The sequence below is a fragment of the Panthera uncia genome (assembly GCF_023721935.1).
Source record: "Panthera uncia isolate 11264 chromosome C1 unlocalized genomic scaffold, Puncia_PCG_1.0 HiC_scaffold_4, whole genome shotgun sequence".
NCBI classification, from domain to species: Eukaryota; Metazoa; Chordata; class Mammalia; order Carnivora; family Felidae; genus Panthera; species Panthera uncia.
In genome coordinates, this window is record NW_026057585.1 from 1,319,634 (window position 1) to 1,342,476 (window position 22,843).

Consider the following 22,843-nt stretch of genomic DNA (forward strand, 5'->3'; position numbering starts at 1 on the left):
CCCCTGAGGCCCGCGCCCTCCAAGGCCAAGAGCATGGACGCGTCTCCAAGGACAGAACCCCTCCCTCTCTCCGCGTTCCACACCTCCAGCCTTTCTGGACTCTGAGAGTCTCCCGGGGTCTCAGCCCGCCTTGGGTTTATTTATTGACTGTCTTTCCCCCTGTCCTCGAGAGAGGAGTGGGAGGTGAGAAGCTCGCCCCCTCAGTGAGCCAGCTTTTCGGGGGGAACTGGCGCACTTCTACTTCCCCCTCTCTCAGCCAAGCTGCCTTAACTCGCCCCTTCGGGCTTCCTCCATAGACTGAGCCGCGGGCGGGCCGCAGGACGGATGGACGGACCGACGGGGCTGGGGCCGCGCGCGCGCTGTGTACGGAGTCCTCGGGCCTCCCGGGACGTGCCTCCTCCTACTGTGTAGGAGCCTCCGCTTCCCAATACAGCTTTTTGTCCCCGAGTCGTGCCTGACTTTCCTAGCGGAGGGGGCGGGGCGGGAACCGGTCCGCTCGCTAGGCGCCTCTGCCCCCGAATCTGCCTTTATCTTGGCCTCGCACTCTCCCGAGTAATTGGGATGGCTGCGGTCCCACCGGGGTTAATCAGGAAAGGTTTCCTGAAGGAGGCAAGCAAAGAAATGGTGTGTGGCGATGAGCCGGGGCCCAGGAGACCCACGGCCGAGCTTAGGTGGGGTGGGGAGTGCACCGGAGCACGTTCCTGGATCGAGGACGTTTTCCTAGCTTGTACCATGGGGTGGGGGGAGGGTACTTTTTGAGAAATAAAATGAAGCTGCAGCGCAAGTGATTTACGTTTCACAACAGGAAAACTTGTCCTAAAGAATTTGGAGTCTAGATCGCACGACCGGGAGGCTGCACAGAAGAGCAAAGGAGTCCGCGCTGTCGGAGGCAGGGGCTACCCTTGGCAGTTCCCTAAGGAGCAGTTAGTTTCCCTTCGCAGAGCGGGAGGGAGTATGCACAGCGTTTGTTCCCTTGCACGCATGCGTAGCCTCCTCTCGCGGAGGAGTCTCCGGCTGCAACCCGCGTGCCGAGGTTCAGCTAGCGGGTGCCCGTTCGGTCGTTCATCTAGCTGGGGCTGGCTGAAGATACCTGTCTGTTACCCCGCGGGCCAATGGGAGGGGCTGACAGGACCGTCTGTCCCGCCCACTACCTCGAGTCTAAGGGTTCTTAAAGCCTCTCGGGGGCGGTGGCTGCTTTTGCGGATTTACAAGTCCGGGGTTTTGCCGGCGCGTGGCCTGAGTATCCGCCCAGTTGGAGCCCTAGGCCGCCGTCCCACTGGCGCCGCCTGGAGGCCGGCCCAGGTCCTGCCGCTAAGGAAGCCTTGGCAGTCCATTGCCCTGTTTTTTTTTTTTTTTTTTTTTTTTGTTTTTTTGTTTTTTTCCATTGCCCTGTTTGCCGCGGAAGGGCCTTTGATGGGAAACCACTGAGAACAATTTGGTGAAGAACGGAGACTGTTTCTTGCTCCTCCCTTGACTACCTGTAATCCTGACAAGTCACAACTTTGCCCCAAACCTCAGTTTCCTCATCTGAAAAATGGGGTTGAGAGGCTCAAGTAATGATAATGTATGTAAAAATACTTTCAAAGGAGAAAACACGGTACCTTTTGAGATGGTGATTCTTCCAAACTCATGCTTAGGCGTCCTAACTTTGCGATCTTCTAAGCAATCGGTTTCCCTTTATATCCTCACAGTCTTAATAGATTTTACCCTCAAGATTTTTTTGAAAATTACCCTCTGAACTTTCCTCACACCTTGTTCTGCCATATTTGCTCTCTGCAGTCTACCCTCTGCTTGGAGCTTGTTCTCCCAGGTTGGAGAGGTCCTTTAGGTCTTAGTTTAACCCTCTTTGGATGCCTTACATAAACCAAGATGTTTGAAAACCGTTGCTAGTTTCCTAGATGGTGAAGGAGAGCAAGGGAGGAGCGGAGAATCTTTCCAAACACGACTTCACTATCCTCTTCAAACCAAGGTGTTAAAGCCAGGACAAAGAAAAATGTTAGGGCTGCATCCTTTCTCAGCCTTCTGTTATGAGGGACAAGGCTCAAAATACTTCAGTGCTTGCCCTGAAGGTGGTCACAAGAAAGGGGTAAATGTTCCTCAAGTTTAAATACAGACTCAAAAGAGAGGTGCAAGAGAAGTTAATCCTGTGACTCTGTGCAGGCAGCAGCAATTTACAGGTTAAAGTCCTTGTTTCATTTTAATCATGAAGGGTGTTCATTTATTAACATTTACAAAGTATGACGACTTCTCTAGCCTAAAGAGTGGACTAAACTGGATTCTCAGAACGTTCTCAGGGCTAGCAAAAGCAACTATGTTGCACTGAAAACAAAAGTCTTGGACTCTGCCATTTTAATAGTTTTGTGTGTGACTTTGGCAATTCAATTAACCTCTCTGAGCCTCAATTTCTTTTGTAAAGGATATATGGCAACAGGGAGGTTATAATAAAGCACCATATAAATACATAGGTTTAAATTAAGTGCTTTGTGGGAAAAGCCCCAAATAGATTACTACCAAGTATGCAATTTGTTAATACTCATGAAATACCTCACCCTGGCAAAGAGTAGTGAATAAACTAAGGGAATGAATTCAAACAACTTATTGACACTGACAACGAGGGATAAACATGACCACATGACCTCTTAATTTAAGGATACTTAAAGATAATGTTGATACACTTTTTTTTTAAACTAAGATATTAGTTTGGGATGCCTGGGTGGCTCAGTCTGTTGAGCATGTGACTTTTTTTTTTTTATAAGTTTTTTTAAAGTTTATATTTGAGAGAGACAGTGTGTGAGCAGGGGAGGGGCAAAGACGTGGAAACAGAATCCAAAGCAGGCTTCAGGCTCTGAGCTGTCAGCACAGAATCCATCACGGCACCTGAACTCACAAGCCATGAGATCATGACCTGAGCCGAAGTTGGACGCTTAACCAACTGAGCCACCCAGGTGCCCTGAGCATCTGACTCGGGTCATGATCTCTCTGTTCATGGGTTCGAGCCCTGGATCAGGTTCTACTGGCAGTGTAGAGCCTGCTTGGGATTCTCTCTCCCAATACATACATACATACATACATACACAAACAGACTTTTAAAAATAAAAATTAGGGGGGCACCTGGGTGGCCCAGTCGGTTAAGTGTCCCACTTCAGCTCAGGCCATGATCTCATGGTTCAGTTCATGACTTTGAGCCCCCAGTGGGGCTCTCTGCTGTCAGTGAGGAGCCGCTTGGGATCCTCTGTCTTCCTCTCTCTGCCCCTCCCCCACTCATATTCTTTCTCCCTATCTCTCAAAACCAAATAAACACTAAAAAATTAGAATTAAAAAAAATCAAAATTAGGATACTAGTTCAAACTTTGTCTTTAGAAAAAAACCAGTATGTGCCAGCAAGAGGATACAGTTGTCCCCCTGAGGGATTTCTACGCTGATTTCTCAGAGGCATCCTGGGAGGTTATGGAGAAACCAGGGCCCCAGTGGGTAGAGTGCATCAGCTTGTGTAAGACTTTGGGGATCTGAAACACAGAAGGTTCTATAGTCACAAAGCTTGAAAAGCTGTTCAACATCTTGGGTACTTTGGGAGCTAAGTCACAGGGGCCTGAGCTATTATTGTCTCTCAGATTTGTATCTCCTTGATGGCACTACCCCACACTTGGGAACCATACAGGTATGAGTCACTTTCTGCTACTTAATCCAACAGTTGACCCTTCAGAACGGTTAACTCATAAGAATTTAAGGTTATATCCATGAGTTAGGTTGAAGTTCACGGATAAAATATGAAGCCTATGAATCCAAGGTTGCCTACCTCTACCACATATATTAAGGTCCCAACAGGAAATAAGACAACATACTCAAAATAACAAAGGACTGATTTAAAAATTTTTTTTAACGTTTTTATTCATTTTTGAGACAGAGAGAGACAGAGCATGAATGGGGGAGGGTCAGAGAGAGGGAGACACAGAATCTGAAACAGGCTCCGGGCTCTGAGCTGTCAGCACAGGGGCCCGATGCGGGGCTCGAACTCACGGACCGCGAGATCGTGACCTGAGCCGAAGTCGGCACTCAACCAACTGAGCCACCCAGGCGCCCCAACAAAGGACTGATTTTAAAGTGTGGGCAAGGGATAGGTCAGTAACTGAGGGTAGTAACAGCCTTGGGCCTGAAAGGATAAAGGGAGATAGTGGTTATTCGGAACTGGCAGGAGAGACTGCATTGAGAGGAGCGGTGACCTTTAACCAAAGGGTACAGCTAGGCCCAGGGGACCCCAATGAATGGAACCTGGGCAATCCATATACCGATCCAAGTTTTTTCTCTCCCTCCGATCTCCTGCCAGAGCAGGAATCCAAGTGGAATCTGAAGTGCAGGGAGCCCACTGATGAAATGCATGCAGGATAGCCTCCCAGGATAGAGAAAAAGATATAGAGGGAGTAGAGTAGTCTAGAAGGAAAGATAGAAGCTATCCAGCATCCTAGAGCTGAAGACCCCACCCAGTCTTCACAAGCAAGGTTACCTTTGACTCTCCTTGTTCAAGTATTGCTGGCCAGCAACTTTGTGGAGATGCCTCCTGAATTGGTTCTGGAGCAAACCTGACTTTGAGTTTGCAAAAAAGGCTGAAGTTATGTCACCCCTGTTTCTTAACTATATGCCCAAAGTTAAGTGAGCAAGATCATATTCTGATTCAAGGACGAATTACACAGGAAAGAACACCAATAACAATGTAGGAACTGTAGTTTTATTATTTTTTTTAATCAGAGAGCAGGAGTGTGGGAAGGGGCAGAGGGAGAGAGAGAAAGAATCCCAAGTATGCTCCACACTCAGCACGGAGCTTGACGCAGGGCTTGATCCCACAACCATGGGATCATGACCTGAGCCAAAATTAAGAGTCAAACGCCCAAACCGATGGAGCCACCCAGGTGCCCCAGAACTGTAGTTTTAGAAAGTATATATATTTTTAAAGTTGAGGGACTCTGAGGGACTCTGGGCAGTCACAACTTTTTTTTTTTTAATCTATATTCTGAAGATAATACATATCTTGCAAGATAGGTGTGTTTGTGTGTATGTGAAACGTCTAGCTCAATGGCAGACATGTAGCAAATCGTTAATGCATAGAGGGGCACCTGGTTGGCTCAGTCAGTAGAGCATGCGACTTAAAAAAAATTTTTTTTAACGTTTGTTTATTTTTGACAGGAAGACAGCATGAGTGGGGGAGGGGCAGAGAGAGAGGGAGACAAAGGATCCAAAGTAGGCTCCAGGCTCTGAGCTGTCAGCACTGAGCCTGATGTGGGGCTCAAACTCATAGAGTGTGAGATCATGACTTGAGCTGAAGTCAGACATTTAACCGACTAAGCCACCCAGGTGCCTCAAGCATGTGACTCTTGATCTTGGGTTGTGAGTTCAAGTCCCAAGTTGGGTGAAGAGTTAACCAAAAAAACAAAAACAAAAACAAAAACACCACCAAAAAAACCCTTAATGCATAGAAGCTGTTATTATTTATAATATTGGCCTCCCTCTCAAACAGCACATTTCTTTTTTTTTTTTTTTTTTAATTTTTTTTTTAACGTTTATTTTTGAGACAGAGAGAGACAGAGCATGAACAGGGGAGGAGCAGAGAGAGAGGGAGACACAGAATCCGAAACAGGCTCCAGGCTCTGAGCTGTCAGCACAGAGCCCGACGCGGGGCTCGAACTCAAGGACCGTGAGATCATGACCTGAGCCGAAGTCGGACACTTAACCGACCAAGCCACCCAGGCACCCCTCAAACAGCACATTTCTTACAGTAAGAACTTTCTTAAACTTTAGGAGTGGTTATGGGAACAGAGTACAGCCCCACGCTTTGCTCAGGCGTCCCTTATAGTTTTTTTGTTTTATTTTTTTAACATTTTTAACACATGTAAATTGTCTGCTGGACATGACTATTAATTTCCCAGTTATCTAGTTTCCTTTTTTTTTAAGTTGTCCCCTATAGTCATAACAAACTTAACTCTATTTATCTATCAGACATCTTGCACAAACCGTACATAGCTGTGGTTTTCACTAAGTTGCTCCCACTGCAACTTTCTCTCGTATTTTCTACCTACTGATCTTCTTGGAGTAGAGGGCTCATTTTCACAGAGGAAATCTTAGGAAAGTTGCCGTAATTCATGTTTTTTTCCCATCCTTTAAGAACATTACCCTTCAGAGAACTCCAGGTTCCCATCTCTCCAATTCCCTTCCAACCTTCCCATGCTCCTGATTTCTCACACTAGGATTTGAATTCAGCAAGACTTTTAGTTCTTTGTTTCTCAAGCCTCAAGTTCCTGCTCTTTTTCTCTCAGCAGAACAAAGGCTGTATACACATTTATGAGGTACGCTACCAGATGTACCTTATAATTAATATGTACACAGGGTTTTTGACCATACACACACACACACACACATCAAAAAGCAATTACCTACACGCAACCTAGTACATGGTACGTGTTCAATTTCCTGAATACTGACTTGGAGCCTTGCCTTGGAGGTTCTACTTGTTGAACACAGATGCTTATATGTCCTTGGCTTTAATATTATCCTCCTTTATTTAAGAAAGGCATCCTTGGGGCTCTGGGGTGGCTCAGTCCGTTAAGTGACTGACTCTTGATTTCTGCTCAGTTCATGATCTCACGGTTGTGAGACTGAGCCCTAGGTTGGGCTGTGAGCTGAGCGTTAGAGGCTGCTTAAGATTCTCTCTCTCGCAACAAACAGGGTTGATGGGGGGGTGGGGGGGAGGGGAGGGTGGGTGATGGGTATTGAGGAGGGCACCGTTTGGGATGAGCACTGGGTGTTGTATGGAAACCAATTTGATAATAAATTTCATATTAAAAAAATAAATAAATAAAAATAAGAGTAAACTTAAAAAAAAAAAAAGATTCTCTTACGCTCTCCCTCTCTCTCTCTCTGATCCTCTCCCTGGCTCTCTCAAATTAAAAAAAAAATTTTTTTTTTTTGAAGAAAAACAAAAGGCATCCTTTCTGCCAATGGCAGAAGTGAGAACACTGTACCCTGGATGGGGACCCCCTCTAGCCAGCCAGATGGGTGTCTTCAGCCCTGGATACTAGTAGGGGTTGAGCTACAACCAGGATGCTACTTGTATTTACTTAATAAATGTATGCTGTATTGGACTGAGATAGCAAAACAGCACCTTATTAACTAAGAATGGCTGAGAAGCCAGCAGAGCAAATCTATTTCCAAGCCTTCTTGAATCGCATGTCCTCCCTCCACCTCATATCTTCGTGTTGACTTTACTCCCACACAAGGCACAGAGTCATCTCCTTCAGCTCCTGTGCTCTCATCCTGGTTGTTTGCTTCTAGGGAAGGGAGTGGGAGGATGACAGAAGGGAGGAAGACGTAAGTCTAACAAGCCAGTCAAAAGCTCTCTCCATTCTCATTTACCTCCAGTTGCTCTGCCTGTTAAGAATACCAGCTGAGGAGTAGCTACATAAGGAAAATGCAGAGGCTGTGAATGGCTTACAAGAGACCCCAACAGGGGAAAGAAGACCCTCCCACGCCTTCCCCGTGCTCTGCCTTCATTAGCTCAGCTGGACAGAGAACACTTCCTATTGGAATTTATCTGTGATCAGGAACGAGATACAATTTTTGCCCGGGAGATGGAAAAAACTTCAATGACACCCTGAAATGGTAAGACTTTGGCATTTTATTAAGAAACATCTTTACTTTAAATGATAGTACAAAAATTGTATATATAATATAGATCTGTATAGGTACATATACACACAAAGGCTCACCCACACGCACATACACAAAATCCTCCTCATCAAAATCAAACCCTATTAAAATCCTAAATAAAGAGAAGTATATTTAAGCTTTCCTAAAACATACTGTACATAAAGCTGTCAGAAAACCTGAAAAACTGAGGACATTTTCAGAAGAATCTAGGCACCCCACCCACCCTCCTTCTCTTCTCCACTAACATAAATGACCTTGGCAGAAGGACAGTACACAGGACAAAGCCAGAGAAGGGAGCTGCTATCCGTCCTTTACTGTTGATAGACCAAGATGCCTGAAAGCAACTGGGAAGGGAAGCACGAGGTATAGGCTGTGACCTAGATTAACTGTCAAAAACAAACCATTTCAGAATGAACAGAAAATATGTAATAGGGAAGGAGGGGAGTGGAAAGACGAAGGACAAGGCCCAGATATTAGAAACGACCTATTAATTATTAATGCCTGGGAAAGACTCAATGAGATAAGACCAATGGGGTCACAGAAGCAGAAGTTAGAGGGGAAGGGGGAGGAGAGAGAGATAGGAAATCACAACTTCCTGCCACTAACAAGCCAAACTGCTACTGTAGAGTCTAGGAATGTCACCCCACCCACTAATCCTAAAGAAGCTCCAAGAAGAAAAAAAAAAGTACCAGAGGCTCAAAACTACTTAATTCAAACTCACATCCTTCTTGCTCCTGGTCTCTTGTTAAACATATTGGCATGGGAAAGAGAGTACTAAGTCAGAAAATAGTCATCACATAAAATGGAGATCGATAAGAGCCCAGAATAGCATATAGGTGGTCTTGACATATATTCCATTCTGAAGCTCCTTTTCTGGCCATACAGAGATGTCTGCACAAGCAGTAGAGAACAGGAGACCATTCTCCAGTAAATCTGGATAAAAACTGATTCCTATTCAACTTCCGGGAAGAGGTCAGTATCTGCCTGAAGTCCTCTAGCTCTGGAAGTCTATAATGATGTTTGTGAGGAAACAGCCACACACGTTTTCTCAAAATGATGCTTTCTCAAAAGGATGAGATTTCTAAACTGGGAAAGCAGGTATCCTGCACCATGGCCCTTATCCAGGGTTCTTCCTTATACAGAGATGTCAGGGGTTTTACAGGTGCCAGTCAGCACGCCTACCTGCTGCCATAGGAGTGGATACAGGGGCTTGCTCTGCGGAAGGGCGGCTCCCTCTTTACCCTGGACACCACTCTGAGCTGTTTGGTTTACATGGTGCCATCACACCGCACGCTAAACAAATCTCTGTAAAGCCAGAGATTGGTTTTCCCTGGGGCATGACTCCTCAGGTTTCTCATTATGCCTGTTACAGAGTCTCAGAGAAGGGCCAAAAGAAGGCTTTTTCTTCTTCAGCCCCTTTAGTGAAGCCACAAAAACCCTCTCTAATGTGTTTAATGAAATGAAAATATTTCCAGGTTATACCAGGTACTTTAGAGTTGAACCTCAAATAAACAAAGAGAAAAGTGGGAAAATCTATATGTATTTATAAATGTACACAGTGATACGCACCCAACAAAGGAGTATTAAAAATGCCCTGGTCACAGAACCCTCTGGTAAATTCATTTCTCTTACATCAATATAAAGAAGTCATTTTGTATGCCATAGATTTCTAACACTACTGAGCAGACACAAAAATGTTAATAATTCAATGGTAAGGCTGAAGACAGGGGGGAAAGGCAAAGCCAAAAATAACTACACAGAGATCTGACAGAGAAAAAGAACATCTTTTAAGGCTCTGGGTTCAAAAGTCAGATATCCTAAAGTCAAGTTCTCCCATACTTCCATTAAGAGACCTCAACTCTGGCATTACAATTAAGAGATCCCACAGAGGTAGTGATAGGAAGGGAACGTTCATTTATATATTTATAAGTAATTTCCCTGAAGCCAGGAACAAGAACAGAAATATTAACATTTCTTTCTTTTTCTCTTGGGGGAAGGCTTATGACCAAAATCAAATGTAGAGCCTAAAATTCATATATTAATACTGATATTGTTAAAGCAGCTTTATTTTAAGGTAGGCAATCATTCTAAGTTCCAGGTTTCTCGGCTTAAGCACCAACTCTGAACCACCTGTCTGTTATTTGATTCTCTGTAATCCAATCTTGCCAATAAACCAGGTGAATCCACCAACCCAGAAGAATCTAGCAACATTTTCCCAACATCCATTGCTGATCCAGAAGGATATGCTAAATCATAAAATGGTACTGCCATTAATGCATTTAATATTTAACTTCTAACTACTTCAAGCGATCCTGACCTACCATTCTCTTCAAGGCAATACAAAGTGGAGACGAAATCCTATTTCTTTTCCTTGGGATGCTAAACGGTGTATTTCAAGTAAATAACAACAAATACCTTTTTGCTACCCACCCCTTTCCAGACATTTCTCTTTTCTCTTTCCCTATCCCAACTCCCTATCTCAGAGACCCCATCATCAAAAATGACTTGGACTGTAGTTAAGATTTTTCTAGGTGAGAATGACAGCCTCCTGCAGAAAGAGAATAGTAAGAATTTCTAAACAGTTCCCCAAAGCAGTAAGGAGCTATGCTCAGCAGGGAGTGTTGGATGGCAACTCCCGTCCCCAATCAGAAGCTACCCCAAAGAGTGAGGGGGCTGGGCCTGGATATCATCTGCAGAGTTAACCTCCACCCCCTTAACAGGAAAGGAGAAAAAAAAAAAAAAAAAAAAAAAAAGAATTAAAGTCAATATATACACAAAGAACATTAGGAAATCATAACTAAAATGACCCTCTCTGTTGTTAAGCTAAGGCTCTGAAATGGCACACAATAGCAGCTTATTGTTAGCACCTGGTTCACAAAGGGACTCAGAAAAAAAAAAAAAAAACATCACACACACACACACACAAAAAGGATGATTTGGCAGAAGGCACAATTGTCCCCTCACCCTTACCAACGCTCCTCCACTGCGTTTCATCAGCCACCCTCCCCCACCCCCCCCAAACCCAGAGTAATCTCTCAAGTCCCCGGAGAAAACCTAGTTTTATGGTGGCCAGTAGCCAAGACTCATTTCAAAACTGGTATTTTTGCCTATAAGCCTCTACTAGCCAATTCTGTTTGCTAAATCTGGTTTGGGGAGTTATGTTTTCAGTCTATTTTGAGCCCCAAGTGATTCTGCACCTCTGGAAAACTGCAGCAAATTACTTCACTAATCAAGGTAAATAGAGCCATGTTAACTGTCAAGTTTTATTCCAGATTAAAAATGTATGTTTTCCCCATGATCGCTAATTAAGAAAACCGTATTCTAAACAGTCATTCAAATGTTTAACTTGGCACATCTCCCTCTGGTTTCTTCTTCTAATTTACAATAAAGCAAGCAAGCAGGTCGAGAATGATGAGGGCCCAATTTCAAAAGCAGTAACTTCTGTAATGTAACCTCTCCACAACCTCTCTCTCTCCAGCCATCCCCCCTTTCTTTTGAAAAAACTCCAAACTGGCACACGAAGAAAACCCAGCAATGAAACACTTTCCAGTAGTGTCTAGGCAGAGGGAGCAGGCATAGCGGTAGAGAAGGGAGTCAGGCAGACAAAGTTATCAGGCTAAAAGTTCTGGCTCCTTACTTTATGACACTGCTGATTTTTACTCCCTTTGCCATCACACACCGAGCACCTATAAGGGACGAAAGCTGTGCGCACGGCCCGACCTTAAGGAAACAGAACAAGTTACTCATCCGAAGTGAAACATAAAATTCCAACAACACCCTCAGCACTCACCTGTCCCCTGACTTCTTTTGCAATTAAGAGGATACCACGTAAACTCCACAGAAAGGCACACTTAGAAAACGCCACACAATTTTATAAAATTAAAAAGTTGATATTAAACCTTGGTATTATATAAATAAGTGTTTGGAAGCAAGTTGTTCTAGCAACAGACTACCCTCCTGATGGTGATTTTATAAAATCCAGACAGAGCAAAGTTTGGATCTCAAGACCAGATTGTTTCATAACCCCACAAGCTCTTTCTGGCCACCTTCCAGCGTTGTGGAAGCACAGCCTGGAGGATTTTGGATTGACATACACTTCTCCCACGTAAACAAGTTCTCTTTCCTTTCCAGTTTTTAAATATTCCATTTCAGTTTCTTAAACTGGCATCTGAATTATGGACACATAATGGATGCAGAGTTAGTGAGGCAATTACCAATTTCTTTTCAGTGAAGTGAGCTCAGGACAGAAGGGAATGCCTGCTCCTTTGGAAGTGGAATAGATCTCTTTCTCTTCCCAAAAGCTTGCTTCTAACCCCCTTCCCAGTTAGTTTCCTTCTCTACCAGGTACACATCGATCTAAGGCATATTATAAGGTCACCTGATGGTACGATTATTAAAGGCCCTGTGTGTGTTCATACTAGGAATGTTATCTTAAAATCTTCTGACAGTCAGTTGTTTAAAAAACAATCAACCAACAATATCCAGCACTCTTTTACCTCTAAGCTTAAAGCAGTGATGATGGGAGCTGGAAATTTGGTCCTTATTCTTTAGGTCCCCCAGAAGAAGTATTCCCCTGATTTGGCTTTGCATTTTCCAGTTGCATAGCAAGCCTTCCTGAGTCCAAGCACTGTGCCCTGCTATAGTTTTCTTCTTTAGGACATCCTTTCTTCTTTAGGACATGATTACACAATGTGAGTCCTCTGTATTTTCTTTTAAAAAGAGGAAAAAGACGGACACAGTCCAAGTTGTGGCCCTCGAATGTTAAGATGAAACAGTTTCTATGGAAACTCCCGCATGCGGCCCTGTCGTCCCTGCGGCCCCCACGGTCACTCCCGCATCTCTCTCTTTCAACTCTCCCTCTGTAACCACCACGGCATCTACCTCCGCCACCTCTTCGACCACGGTGAAATCAACTCCGTTGGGCTGCTGTCGGGCCATAGCCTCTAGCTTAAGGCGGTACTGTTCTGCCTCCTGCTCTTTCTTTAGGAGCTGGTGTCGGTACTCCTGAGCTCTTCGATTGGCCTCCTGGAGCTGCTGCTGTAGGAGCTCTCTTTCGGTGCCCTCCTGTAAAAGGAAACCACATCACCGCCAGGTAAGAATTCCTGATCCCTGGTCATCCAGAGAGTAGACAAAAATATAAACAAGGGGGGCACCGGGGTGGCTCAATCAGTTAAGCGTCTGACTTCAGCTCAGGTCATGATCTCACAGTTTGTGAGTTCAAGCTCCACGTCGGGCTCTGTCCTGACAGCTCAGAGCCTGGAGTCTTATTCGGATTCTGTGTCTCCCTCTCTCTCTGCCCCTCCCCCAGTCATGCTCTGTCTCTCTCAATAATAAATAAACATTAAAAAAAATTTTTTTTTAAATATATATATATAAAGAAGGGTCCAGGCCTTCTTCCAAGTTTGCCTTTTGAGTATTTTCTGTCTCTTCTCTCTACCACTCCTAAACACGTTACCTTGCTTTCCTCCCCACTGTTTGTCATCTCTTCTATCCTTGGTTTCTTAGTCAGGGGCAACTTCTCTGCTTCTTCTTCCTCTTCTTCTTCAATTACAGTCTCTTCTGCAACCTGACCAGCAGGTACAGTTAGAACTACAAGCCAAAGGACACCAATTGGAGATAATGAATACATAGTAAAACAAAGAGGTTTTGCCTACTTTCAAGTTTGTTTTTTTTAATTTTTTAAATTTCTTTTGAGAGAGAGAGAGAGAGAGAGAGAGAGCGAGCACACAAGCAGGGGAAGGGCAGAGAGAGAGGGAGAAAGAATCCCAAGCGGGCTCCACACTGACAGGCGCCTCACTGACTCCTACTGCTTGCTTTAAATTAGAAAATAAACTGCAAGATGTTATCTGAAATCTTATTGTTCATATCTCTTCGGATTTTAGAATCAACAGGTAAAGCACAGCCTTACAGAGAGAAACAGAAAGGATTAGAGAGGCAAATCTGGAAGCCATGCAGTCAACAACTAGGTCTGAGGCTCTTATATAAAGATGTCTCACTCTAGGTTAGAAGCTATGGCTGATAAGCTTACAATTCTTTGTTTTTATTTTGTTTTTTTAAATGTTTGTTTATTTTTGAGAGAGTGGGTGGGAGGGGCAGAGAGAGAGGGAGACACAGAATCTGAAGCAGGATTCCGGCTCTGAGCTCTCAGTACAGAGCCCGATGCAGGGCTCGAACTCACAAATGGTGAGATCATGACCTGAGCCAAGGTCAGATACTTAACCGACTGAGCCCCCAGGTACCCCGCCTTACAATTCTTTAGGAGTGATTTGTCTAAAGAAGGCCTAATGTCTTTACATAAGATTTTTGAGAAACTTCACATGAAAGCAGCTGGCCATTCACTGTATCTAATTTGCTTAGATATTTATAGATAAGTGAGTGAAGGGTTAAAACACACATCCTGTACTACACATCTATCAGTATGGCTAGAATTTTAATAATACCAGATACTGACGAGGATGTAGAAAAACTGGATTATTCATAAATTGCTGGTGGGAATGTAACACTGTACAGTCACTCTAAGAAACAGTTTGGCAGTTTCTTACAAAACTAAACATGCACTTACCATGCAACCCAGCAACTGCACTTTTGGGCATTTATCCCAGAGAACTGAAAATTTATGTTCCCATAAATCCTGTACAGTATTGGTCATAACAGCTTTATTCATAGATAGTCCAAAACTAGCAACACACTTAAATGTCCTTCAATGAGTGGTTAAACTCCATACCATGGATACTACTTAGCAATAAAAAGGAATGAACTACTGATACAAACAGCAACTTGGATAGCTCTTAAGGGAATTATGCTGAGAGAAAAAAACCCAATCTCAAAAAGTTATATATTACATGATTCCATTTATATAATATACTTTTTTAAATTAATTAATTAGTTTAGAGAGAGACAGAGCAAGTGGGAGAGGGGCAGAGAGAGGGAGAGAGAGAGAATGCCAAGCAGACTCCGCACTCTCAGTGTAATGTGGGGCTTGGACTCATGAACTGCGAGACCAAGAGTTGGATGCTTAACTGACTGAGCCACCCAGGCGCCCCTATAATGTTCTTGGAATGACAAAAGTATAGAGGTAGAAAACAAATGAGTTAGTGGTTGCCAGGGGTTAGGAATGGGGTGGGAAGGGAGAGGGCTGTGGACATAAAAGTAGCACAAGGGATCCTTGTGATAGAACTGTGAACAGAGAACAGTCACCACCTGACTGTGGTGGTCCTAGAACAAATCTACACATGTATTATCGTGCATAGAGCTAAGTATATACACAAATTAATGCATATAAAATTGGAAAAATCTCAATAAGGTTGGTAAACTGTATCAATGTCAATTTTCTATGTTAAAGCACTACTGCAAAATGTTACCAATGGGGGAAACTGGGTGATAGGTACCCTCAATTTCCCTGTTTATTTCTTACACTTGTACATAAATCTACAATGATCACAAAATAAAAAAGCTTAAAATTCTATTTAGGTTTTAGGGTACCTTATGATTTTTGTTTAAAACAGAAGATTTACCTAGTTATTTGGTTTGGTTGATTTAAAAATTAGCTTGTGAGGTGCTTGCATGGCTCAGTTGTGAAGCATCTGACTTCAGCTCAGCTTATGATTTCACAGTTTAGGAGTTCAAGTCCCACACTGGGTGAGCTGGAGCCACATTTCGGGTAAAACACGAGCCCTGTTTTGGGTGAGCCCTGCTTCTCTCTCTCTCTCTCTTTCTCTCTCATCCTCTCTCCCTCTCTGCCTCTTGTGAGATTCTCTCTCTCTCTGCCCACACTCTCTCACTTGTGCTCCCCCATCTCTCTCAAAGAAGTAAAATAAAATAAAATAAAAATTAGCTTGTATTCTGTGGGTACTCATCAATTGATGGCAATAGAAAACAGCTTAGATATCAGCTAAGTGGAAAAGGAACTTTAGTCTGGGTTTTAAAACTTTCTGCAGATAATTCACAAAATCTCAGCTGTCCTTCTGTCCTTCTGTGTGCCTGGTTAATACATTTGTAAAAAGCAGTGTAGTTCATCCAGGCAAAACCTCAATTTTTTTCTCTTTGAAACAACTCCATTCTCATTTATTTAACTCCATTATAAGCAGAGTCTCTCACCTACCCAGTGAAGCCCCCAAAGCATTAAATGATAATTATGTTCACAAAAACATCAATATTTCCAAATAAAACCATTAAGAATTTATGATACCAAAACTTGGATTATAAAGGTTTAATTCCTACTCTTTCTTCCTATACTGCAAAGATCCACCAATTTAAAGTTTGAAAATTATAAAATCCCCATCATTATTAGGCCAAGTGAAAATTTTGGTGACTCAAATTCAATAAACCAACCCTCCTCTTTTCAAACTCCAATTTAAAAAAATTTTTTTTTAAATGTTTATTTATTTTTGAGAGAGAGATAGAGTGTGAGCGGGGGAAGGGCAGAGAGAGAGGGAGACATAGAATCTGAAGCCGGCTCCAGGCTCTGAGCTATTAGCACAGAGCCTGATATGGGGCTCGAACTCACAAACCGTGAAATCATGACCTGAGCTGAAGTAGGATGCTTAAGCAACTGAGCCACCCAGGAACCCCCATTTTTCTTTTTTTTAAAGTAGGCTTCACTCCCAGCACAGAGCCCATTGTGGGGCTTGAACTCACGACCCTGCGATCAAGAGTCTGACGCTCAACTGACTGAGCCCCTAAACTCCAATATTTTTAAAGAATGAAGTTGTGTGATTAGTTTCTTTCTTTTCAAAAAATAATTTACAGATGTATTTCTTGAATAAGTAATACATTCAGATAGTTCAAAAACTAAAACTATAAGAGTATATATAGTGAAAAGCCTCCCATCCATCCCCATGTACTGTCTCAGCAGGCAACCAACGTTTTCAATGTTATTCTTGAATGTTCTTCCAGAGATGGTCTAAGTCTACGAATATATTAGCAAAAATACATATATCTCCCTCTTTTTAAAAAATACAAATGCAGCATATTCTACACTGTCCTGCATCTTGCTCTTGTAACTTCACAATATAGTTTAGAGATAAGATCATGCTAGTATATAAGGCATTTCCTCATTGTTTTTAAATAGCTGCATACTATTTCAAAGTGTGGGTATAACAATTTCTTTATCCAGTTCCCTACTGATGTATACTTAGGTTGTTTTAATTTTTCATTTTCATTAAAAAATTTTTTTATTTAGGGGCATCTGGATAGTTCAGTTGGTTAAGCCTCCAACTCTTGATTTTGGCTCAGGTCATCATATCGTGGGTTGTGATCAAGCCCCAAGTTGGGCTCTGTGCTGACAAAGTGGAACCTGCTTGGGATTCTCTCTCTCCCTCTCTCTGCCCCTTCCCCACTTGTGCTCTCTCTCAAAATAAATAAATGAACATTAAAAATAAATAAATAAATAAATAAATTTATTTATTTTTATTTAGGGGCACCTGGGTGGGTCAGTTGGTTAAGCATCCAACTCTTTTTTTTTTATGTAAATAATTATTTATTTTGAGAGAGAGAGCACATGGGGGAAGGGCAGAGAGAGGGGGAGAGAGAATCCCAAGTAGGCTCCATACTGTGCGCAGAGCCTGACTTGGGCTCGATCCGATGAACTGTGAGATCATGACCCAAGCCAAAACCAGGAGTGAAAGTGACTGAGCTACCCATTTGCCCCAAGCATCTGACTCTTGATCTCAGCTCAGGTCTTGATCTAAGGATTGTGAGCTCAAGCCCCGTGTTGGGCTCTGTGCTAGGTGCGAAGCCTAATTTAAAAAGAAAAAAAAAAAAGAAAAAATGTTTTATTTGAGTATAGATGACACATAATGTTACATCAGTTTCAGGTGTACAACACAGTGATTCAACTTTTCTATGCATTACGTTATGCTCACCACAAATATAGCTACCATCAAATTAGGTTCTTTTTAATCTTTGATGATTATAAATAATGCTGTAATTAATAACTTAGTATATATTTCACTTCTGTGTGTGTGAATATAAATTCTTAGAAAACAACTTTTTAGCCAAAAGGTATGTGTATCTAATACTGACAGATATTGCAAACTGTTCTTTAGAGAATACATTAATTTACACTCTAACCAGTGATTTTTTTTTTTTTTTAAGATCAAGTATTCTCTATACCCAACATGGGGCTCAAAGTTACAACTCCGAGATCAAGAGTCCCATGCTCCACCAACTGAGTCAGCCAGTGATTTATAAGAGTGTTTATTTTGGGGCGCCTGGGTGGCTCAGTCGGTTAGGCATCTTGACTTTGGCTCAGGTCATGATCTCACGGTTTGTGAGTTTGAGCCCCACATTGGGCTCTGTGCTGTCATTGCAGAGCCCACTTCGATCCTCTATCTCCCTTGCTCTATGCCCCTCCCCTGCTCACGCCCCCACTCTCAAAATAAACATTAAAAAAAAAAAATTAAAAAGTGCCTAGTTCCCCACACTTTTGACAATACGGTATAATAATGGTATCTCAGTACAATGTTAAATTGCATTTCTCTTGCTATATATGAAATAGGTTGAACACATTTCCATATTTTAAGACCTATTAGTATTTTCTATGAACTACTGGTTCATATTATTTCCTCTTTTCTATCAGATTATTGGCTTTTACTCACAAGTTTTATATATATTAGGGAAACCAGGCTTTCCCAGCCTGATTTCTGTTTCTTTTTCTATCTTGGAGCATCTTTGCCCCATCTGGCATCTGGCATTCTGCTAGTCCCACTACTTGCTTTAATGCCTCATTTTCAGAAGAATGTGGAGTGTGTAAAATATCTTTTAATACACACTTGCCTAAATGGGATAACTCACCTTGCTGTCCATCTTGCACAGTTACAATAAATGGCTGGCCAATGCTTCCGGCAGGGACTGCAGTTTGGATATTACCCAGAGGGACTCCATCAGTCACTATGGTGATGACCCTTTGGCCTCCACTCCCCACCACTTGCTGGATTGATGAGTCAACGGATTCTCCCTCTATGATTTCCTCTGAATTAGCTAGAGATGACAAAAGTGAATTTGAAATTTCAGCTTTTTAAAAAACAGGAGTTTAACAATTTCAGCCTCCTTGAAATTGATAATAAATATCAGGGATAGGAAAACTTAAAAAAAGAAGTTAGATTCAACAGTTTCTAAAGCAAGCTTTTGTGAACAATGCTAAGTCAGAGGAGAAAAGAAAATAGTGAATGCTTTAGAACAGTATTTTCTAGGGGCGCCTGGGTGGCGCAGTCGGTTAAGCGTCCGACTTCAGCCAGGTCACGATCTCGCGGTCCGTGAGTTCGAGCCCCGCGTCAGGCTCTGGGCTGATGGCTCGGAGCCTGGAGCCTGCTTCCGATTCTGTGTCTCCCTCTCTCTCTGCCCCTCCCCCGTTCATGCTCTGTCTCTCTCTGTCCCAAAAATAAATAAAAAACGTTGAAAAAAAAAAAAATTTAGAACAGTATTTTCTAAAATGTCTTCATTGAGATGTTAATAGCTTTCACTAAGGATGGGCCCTATGCAGAAATGTATTTTCAAAATGCCAGTTTAAATATGCTTAAATTTTTTGTTTGTTTTGTAAGAAGTATTAGAAACCCCAACAGGCTAATGAGCACTGTGATTCTCCAATAGGGGTAAGATATGCTGAGTTTCCCCAGCGTATCTGATCATGGAATTCTTTTCTCAGAAAGCATCTTGAAAGTCTAAATAAATCTATGGAACTTAGAAAAATAATTATAAATTAGAGTATATCTATTTCTGTAAGAAAATGGAGGTATTTAATAGTGAATTAACAATAATAAGTAATCAAAGCACTGAAGAGGTCTGATAGACACAAATGGTAGGTGGCTTCTCCCATCTGACAGATAAACAATAATATTAACAGCAACTAACACCAACTACTTACAGCGTAGCCCCAGGTACCTTTCTAAGAGCTTTATATATATTATGTTAAATCAAGATATTCATGGGGCACCTGGGTGGCTCAGTCAGTTAAGCACCCAACTTCGGCTCACATCATGATCTCACGGTTTGGTTCGTGGGTTCAAGCCCCATATCAGGCTTTGTGCAGACAGTGCAGAGCCTGCTTCGGATCCTCTCTCTACCACTCCCCCACTCACACTCACATGCTCTCTCTTAAAATTAAACAAAAGGATGCCTGGGTGGCTCAGTCGGTTGAGCGTCAGATTTTGGCTCAGGTCATGATCTCACAGTTTGTGGGTCCAAGCCCCACATCGGGCTCTGTGCTGACAGCTTGCTCAGAGCCTGGAGCCTGCTTCAGATTCTGTGTCTCCTTTTCTCTCCGCCCCTCCCCTGCTCACACTGTCTCTCAAAAGTAAATAAATGTAAAAAAAATAATAATAATAAAAATTAAAAAATGTTAAAAAATTTTTAATGTGTATTTATTTCTGAGAGAGAGAGAGAGACAAAGCGTGAGTGGGGGAAGAGCAGAGAGAGAAGGAGACACAGAATCTGAAGCAGGCTCCAGGCTCTGAGCAATCAGTACAGAGCCCAACGTGGTGCTTGAACCCATGAACTGTGATATCATGACCTAAGCTGAAGTTGGTTGCTTAACCAACTGAGCCACCCAGGTGCCCCAAAATAAATAACTGTTTAAAAAAATGGCTAAGATGGTAAAATTTAGGGGCACCTAGGTGGCTCAGTCAGTTGAAATCTGACTTTGGCTCAGGTTCTGATCTCATGGTTTAAGAGTTCAAGCCCCGTGTAGGGCTCTGTACTGATGGCTCTATGCTGACGGTTCGGAGCCTGCTTTGGATTGTCTGTCTCCCTCTCTCTCTGCCCCACGCGCTCTCTCTCAAAAATAAATAAATAAACACTTAAACAAAATTAAAATTCAGTTTGGTAATTAAAAAGCGGGGGGGGGGGGGGGGGGGGGACAGACAGGCTCAGTCAGAAAAGCAAGACTCTTGATCTTGGGGTCGTGAGTTTGAGCCCCACATTGGGTGTAGAGATTACTTAAATAAATACAACTTAAAAAAAAAAAAAAAAGATTTTCAGTTTGGTTAGTCAATATCCCCAGTAACTATTAGGGAAAAGAGTTCTTACCACTATGGAATTTCTTTATCTAAAGAGTCTAAGGTAAATTTTGCACTAAATGGGGTATGGACTATCCACACGAAACACATTCAGGTGGTTAAATGGAAATAGAGCATTCACATCTCTTAAAAACAAAACACAGTTAAATGTTATAGCTGAAAGAACCTCAACAGATAATCTGATCCAACCATCCAACCTCAGCCAGAAGTGAGGAGACTGAGACCTGGAGAAGTTAAGTAATTTATTCAGTCAAAAAGCGAATGAAGGGCGCCTGGGTGGCTCAGGTTAAGTGTCCCACTTCGGCTCAGGTCATGATCTCAAGGTTTGTGGGTTCAAGCCCTGGGTTGGGCTCTGTGCCAACAGCTCAGAGCCTGGAGCCTGCATCCAATTCTGTGTCTCCCTCTCTCCCTCTGCCCCTCCCCCCGCTCATGCTCTGTCTCTCAAAAATAAACATCAAAAAAAAATTTTTAAAAAAGCAAATAAAAATAACAAACACAAGTTAAATATATTGTTTTTCCCTTTGCCATGGCACTCACTCATACATGTGTGAATGGAGATCTTTATGATTGCTGCCAGTCGGAAAAATAGGATTGGAGGAATGTTCTCACACCCAAATGTCAATGGCAGAAAGAAATCAGAACAATCTGCCTTCATTTATAATGGAGCAGACTCTGCCAGAGGGCTCCAGAAAGATTCCTACATGACTATTTAGCCCTACCTATGACTATTTGCCCCTACCTATATGGAGCTCTAAGCCTTTTCCCCATAGACTACTGGCTCCCACTAAGTGACTTGAAACCTCTTTATTTTAAATATCAGAAGGGCACTATACAGCGTATGTCGCCCCAACTCTATTAGAAATGCCAAAATATGGGGGTGTCTCGGTGGCTCAGTCAGTTAAGCATATGACTTCGGCTCAGGTCATGATCCCACAGTTTGAGTTCGAGCCCTGCATTGGGCTTTGTGCTGACACAGAGCTTCAGATTCTGTGTCTCCCTCTCTGTCTGCCCCTCCCCACTCATGCTCTGTCTCTCTCTCTCTCTCCCAAAAATAAGTAAACATTAAAAACAATTAAAAAAAAAAAAGAAGTGCCAAAATATGATCTCCAGTGAAAATAAAAGGAAGCCACCCTGAAGTACCCAGGATATGACGAGAGAGGTAGCAGTCCTATGTATTTTGACACTTTTATAAACACAACATATCGAAGCTGCTATTTTGAATCATCCTATGATAGCATCAGTCAAAACATAACATAAAGTATTTCCCAAATAATCTTCTAATAGAAGACTAAACACTTCAATCTGAAGCAACTGGAGTCAGGGCAAACAAACTTGAAACTGCAAAAATACAAAGAAATTAACTTAGACATTCTATAAGATTATTCAGCCATCTGATTATACTGCTTAGTCATTTTTCTTTCTGATGCTCAATGACTCTACATGCCTCTTTCCTAGATTTATCTAATTATACTTCATGCAAATTAAATCTGCTGGAAATGTGAAAACAAAAAGAAGAAATGGTGATTCAGGGTGTCTGGGTGGCTTGGTCAGTTAAGTGTCCGATTCTTGGTTTCAGCTTAAGTCATGATCTCACAGTTCATGAGATCGAGCCTCTTGTTAGGCTCTGTGCTGACAGCACAGGGCTTGCTTGGGATTATCTTTCCCCCTCCCTTGATGCCCCTCCCTCTCTCTCCCAAAATCAATGAATAAATTTAGAAACAAAGAAGAAATGGTGATTTGCCCAGCAGATATCCCTTACCTACCTGTGGCTCTGTGGGAGTTGGAGAGGGGGGCTGAGGCCTCAGCAAGAGCTGCAAGGGTGGCCAGCACCGAGGTGGTGGAATTTGCCAAGTGTGCTGTTGAGGAGGCATGGGGGTCACCTATTTTGGTAAAAAAGGCAAATGAGGTCTGGTGTAGAAAATAAATGGAGATGAACTAAAAATGGCTTTTATTATCTGGGGTACCCGGGTGGCTCAGTTGGTTAAGCATCTGACTCTTGGTTTCAGCTCAGGTCATAAACTCAAGGTTTGTGGGTTCGAGCCCCGGGTTGGGCTCTGTGCTGACAGTGTGGTGCCTGCTTGGGATTCTCTCTCTCCCTCTCTCTGTCCCTTTCCTGCTTTCTCTCTCTCTCTCTC

General features: G+C 42.7%; 1 protein-coding gene and 1 long non-coding RNA gene across 5 annotated transcripts in view; one reads left to right on the forward strand and one right to left on the reverse strand.

The window, feature by feature from the left end:
• Window positions 1-2: 2 nt before the first annotated feature.
• Window positions 3-448, forward strand: LOC125912109 (uncharacterized). The gene is made up of 2 exons (XR_007454616.1): window positions 3-183; window positions 297-448. It is a non-coding gene; the product is annotated as an uncharacterized LOC125912109 (long non-coding RNA).
• Window positions 449-7,718: 7,270 nt separating this feature from the next.
• The window catches only part of GABPB2 (GA binding protein transcription factor subunit beta 2), a 35,785-nt gene continuing 20,660 nt past the window's right edge, over window positions 7,719-22,843 (reverse strand). For 2 of the 4 annotated variants that reach the window (XM_049616313.1, XM_049616311.1), the window contains 4 exons: window positions 22,472-22,588; window positions 18,490-18,675; window positions 13,151-13,284; window positions 7,719-12,759 (listed from right to left, as the gene is read on the reverse strand). In XM_049616313.1, coding sequence (XP_049472270.1) covers window positions 12,457-12,759; window positions 13,151-13,284; window positions 18,490-18,675; window positions 22,472-22,588 — 740 coding nt within the window. In that variant the 3' untranslated portion in view covers window positions 7,719-12,456. The remainder of the gene's footprint in view (window positions 12,760-13,150; window positions 13,285-18,489; window positions 18,676-22,471; window positions 22,589-22,843) is intronic. The other 2 variants (XM_049616314.1, XM_049616312.1) reach the window with 1 other exon arrangement.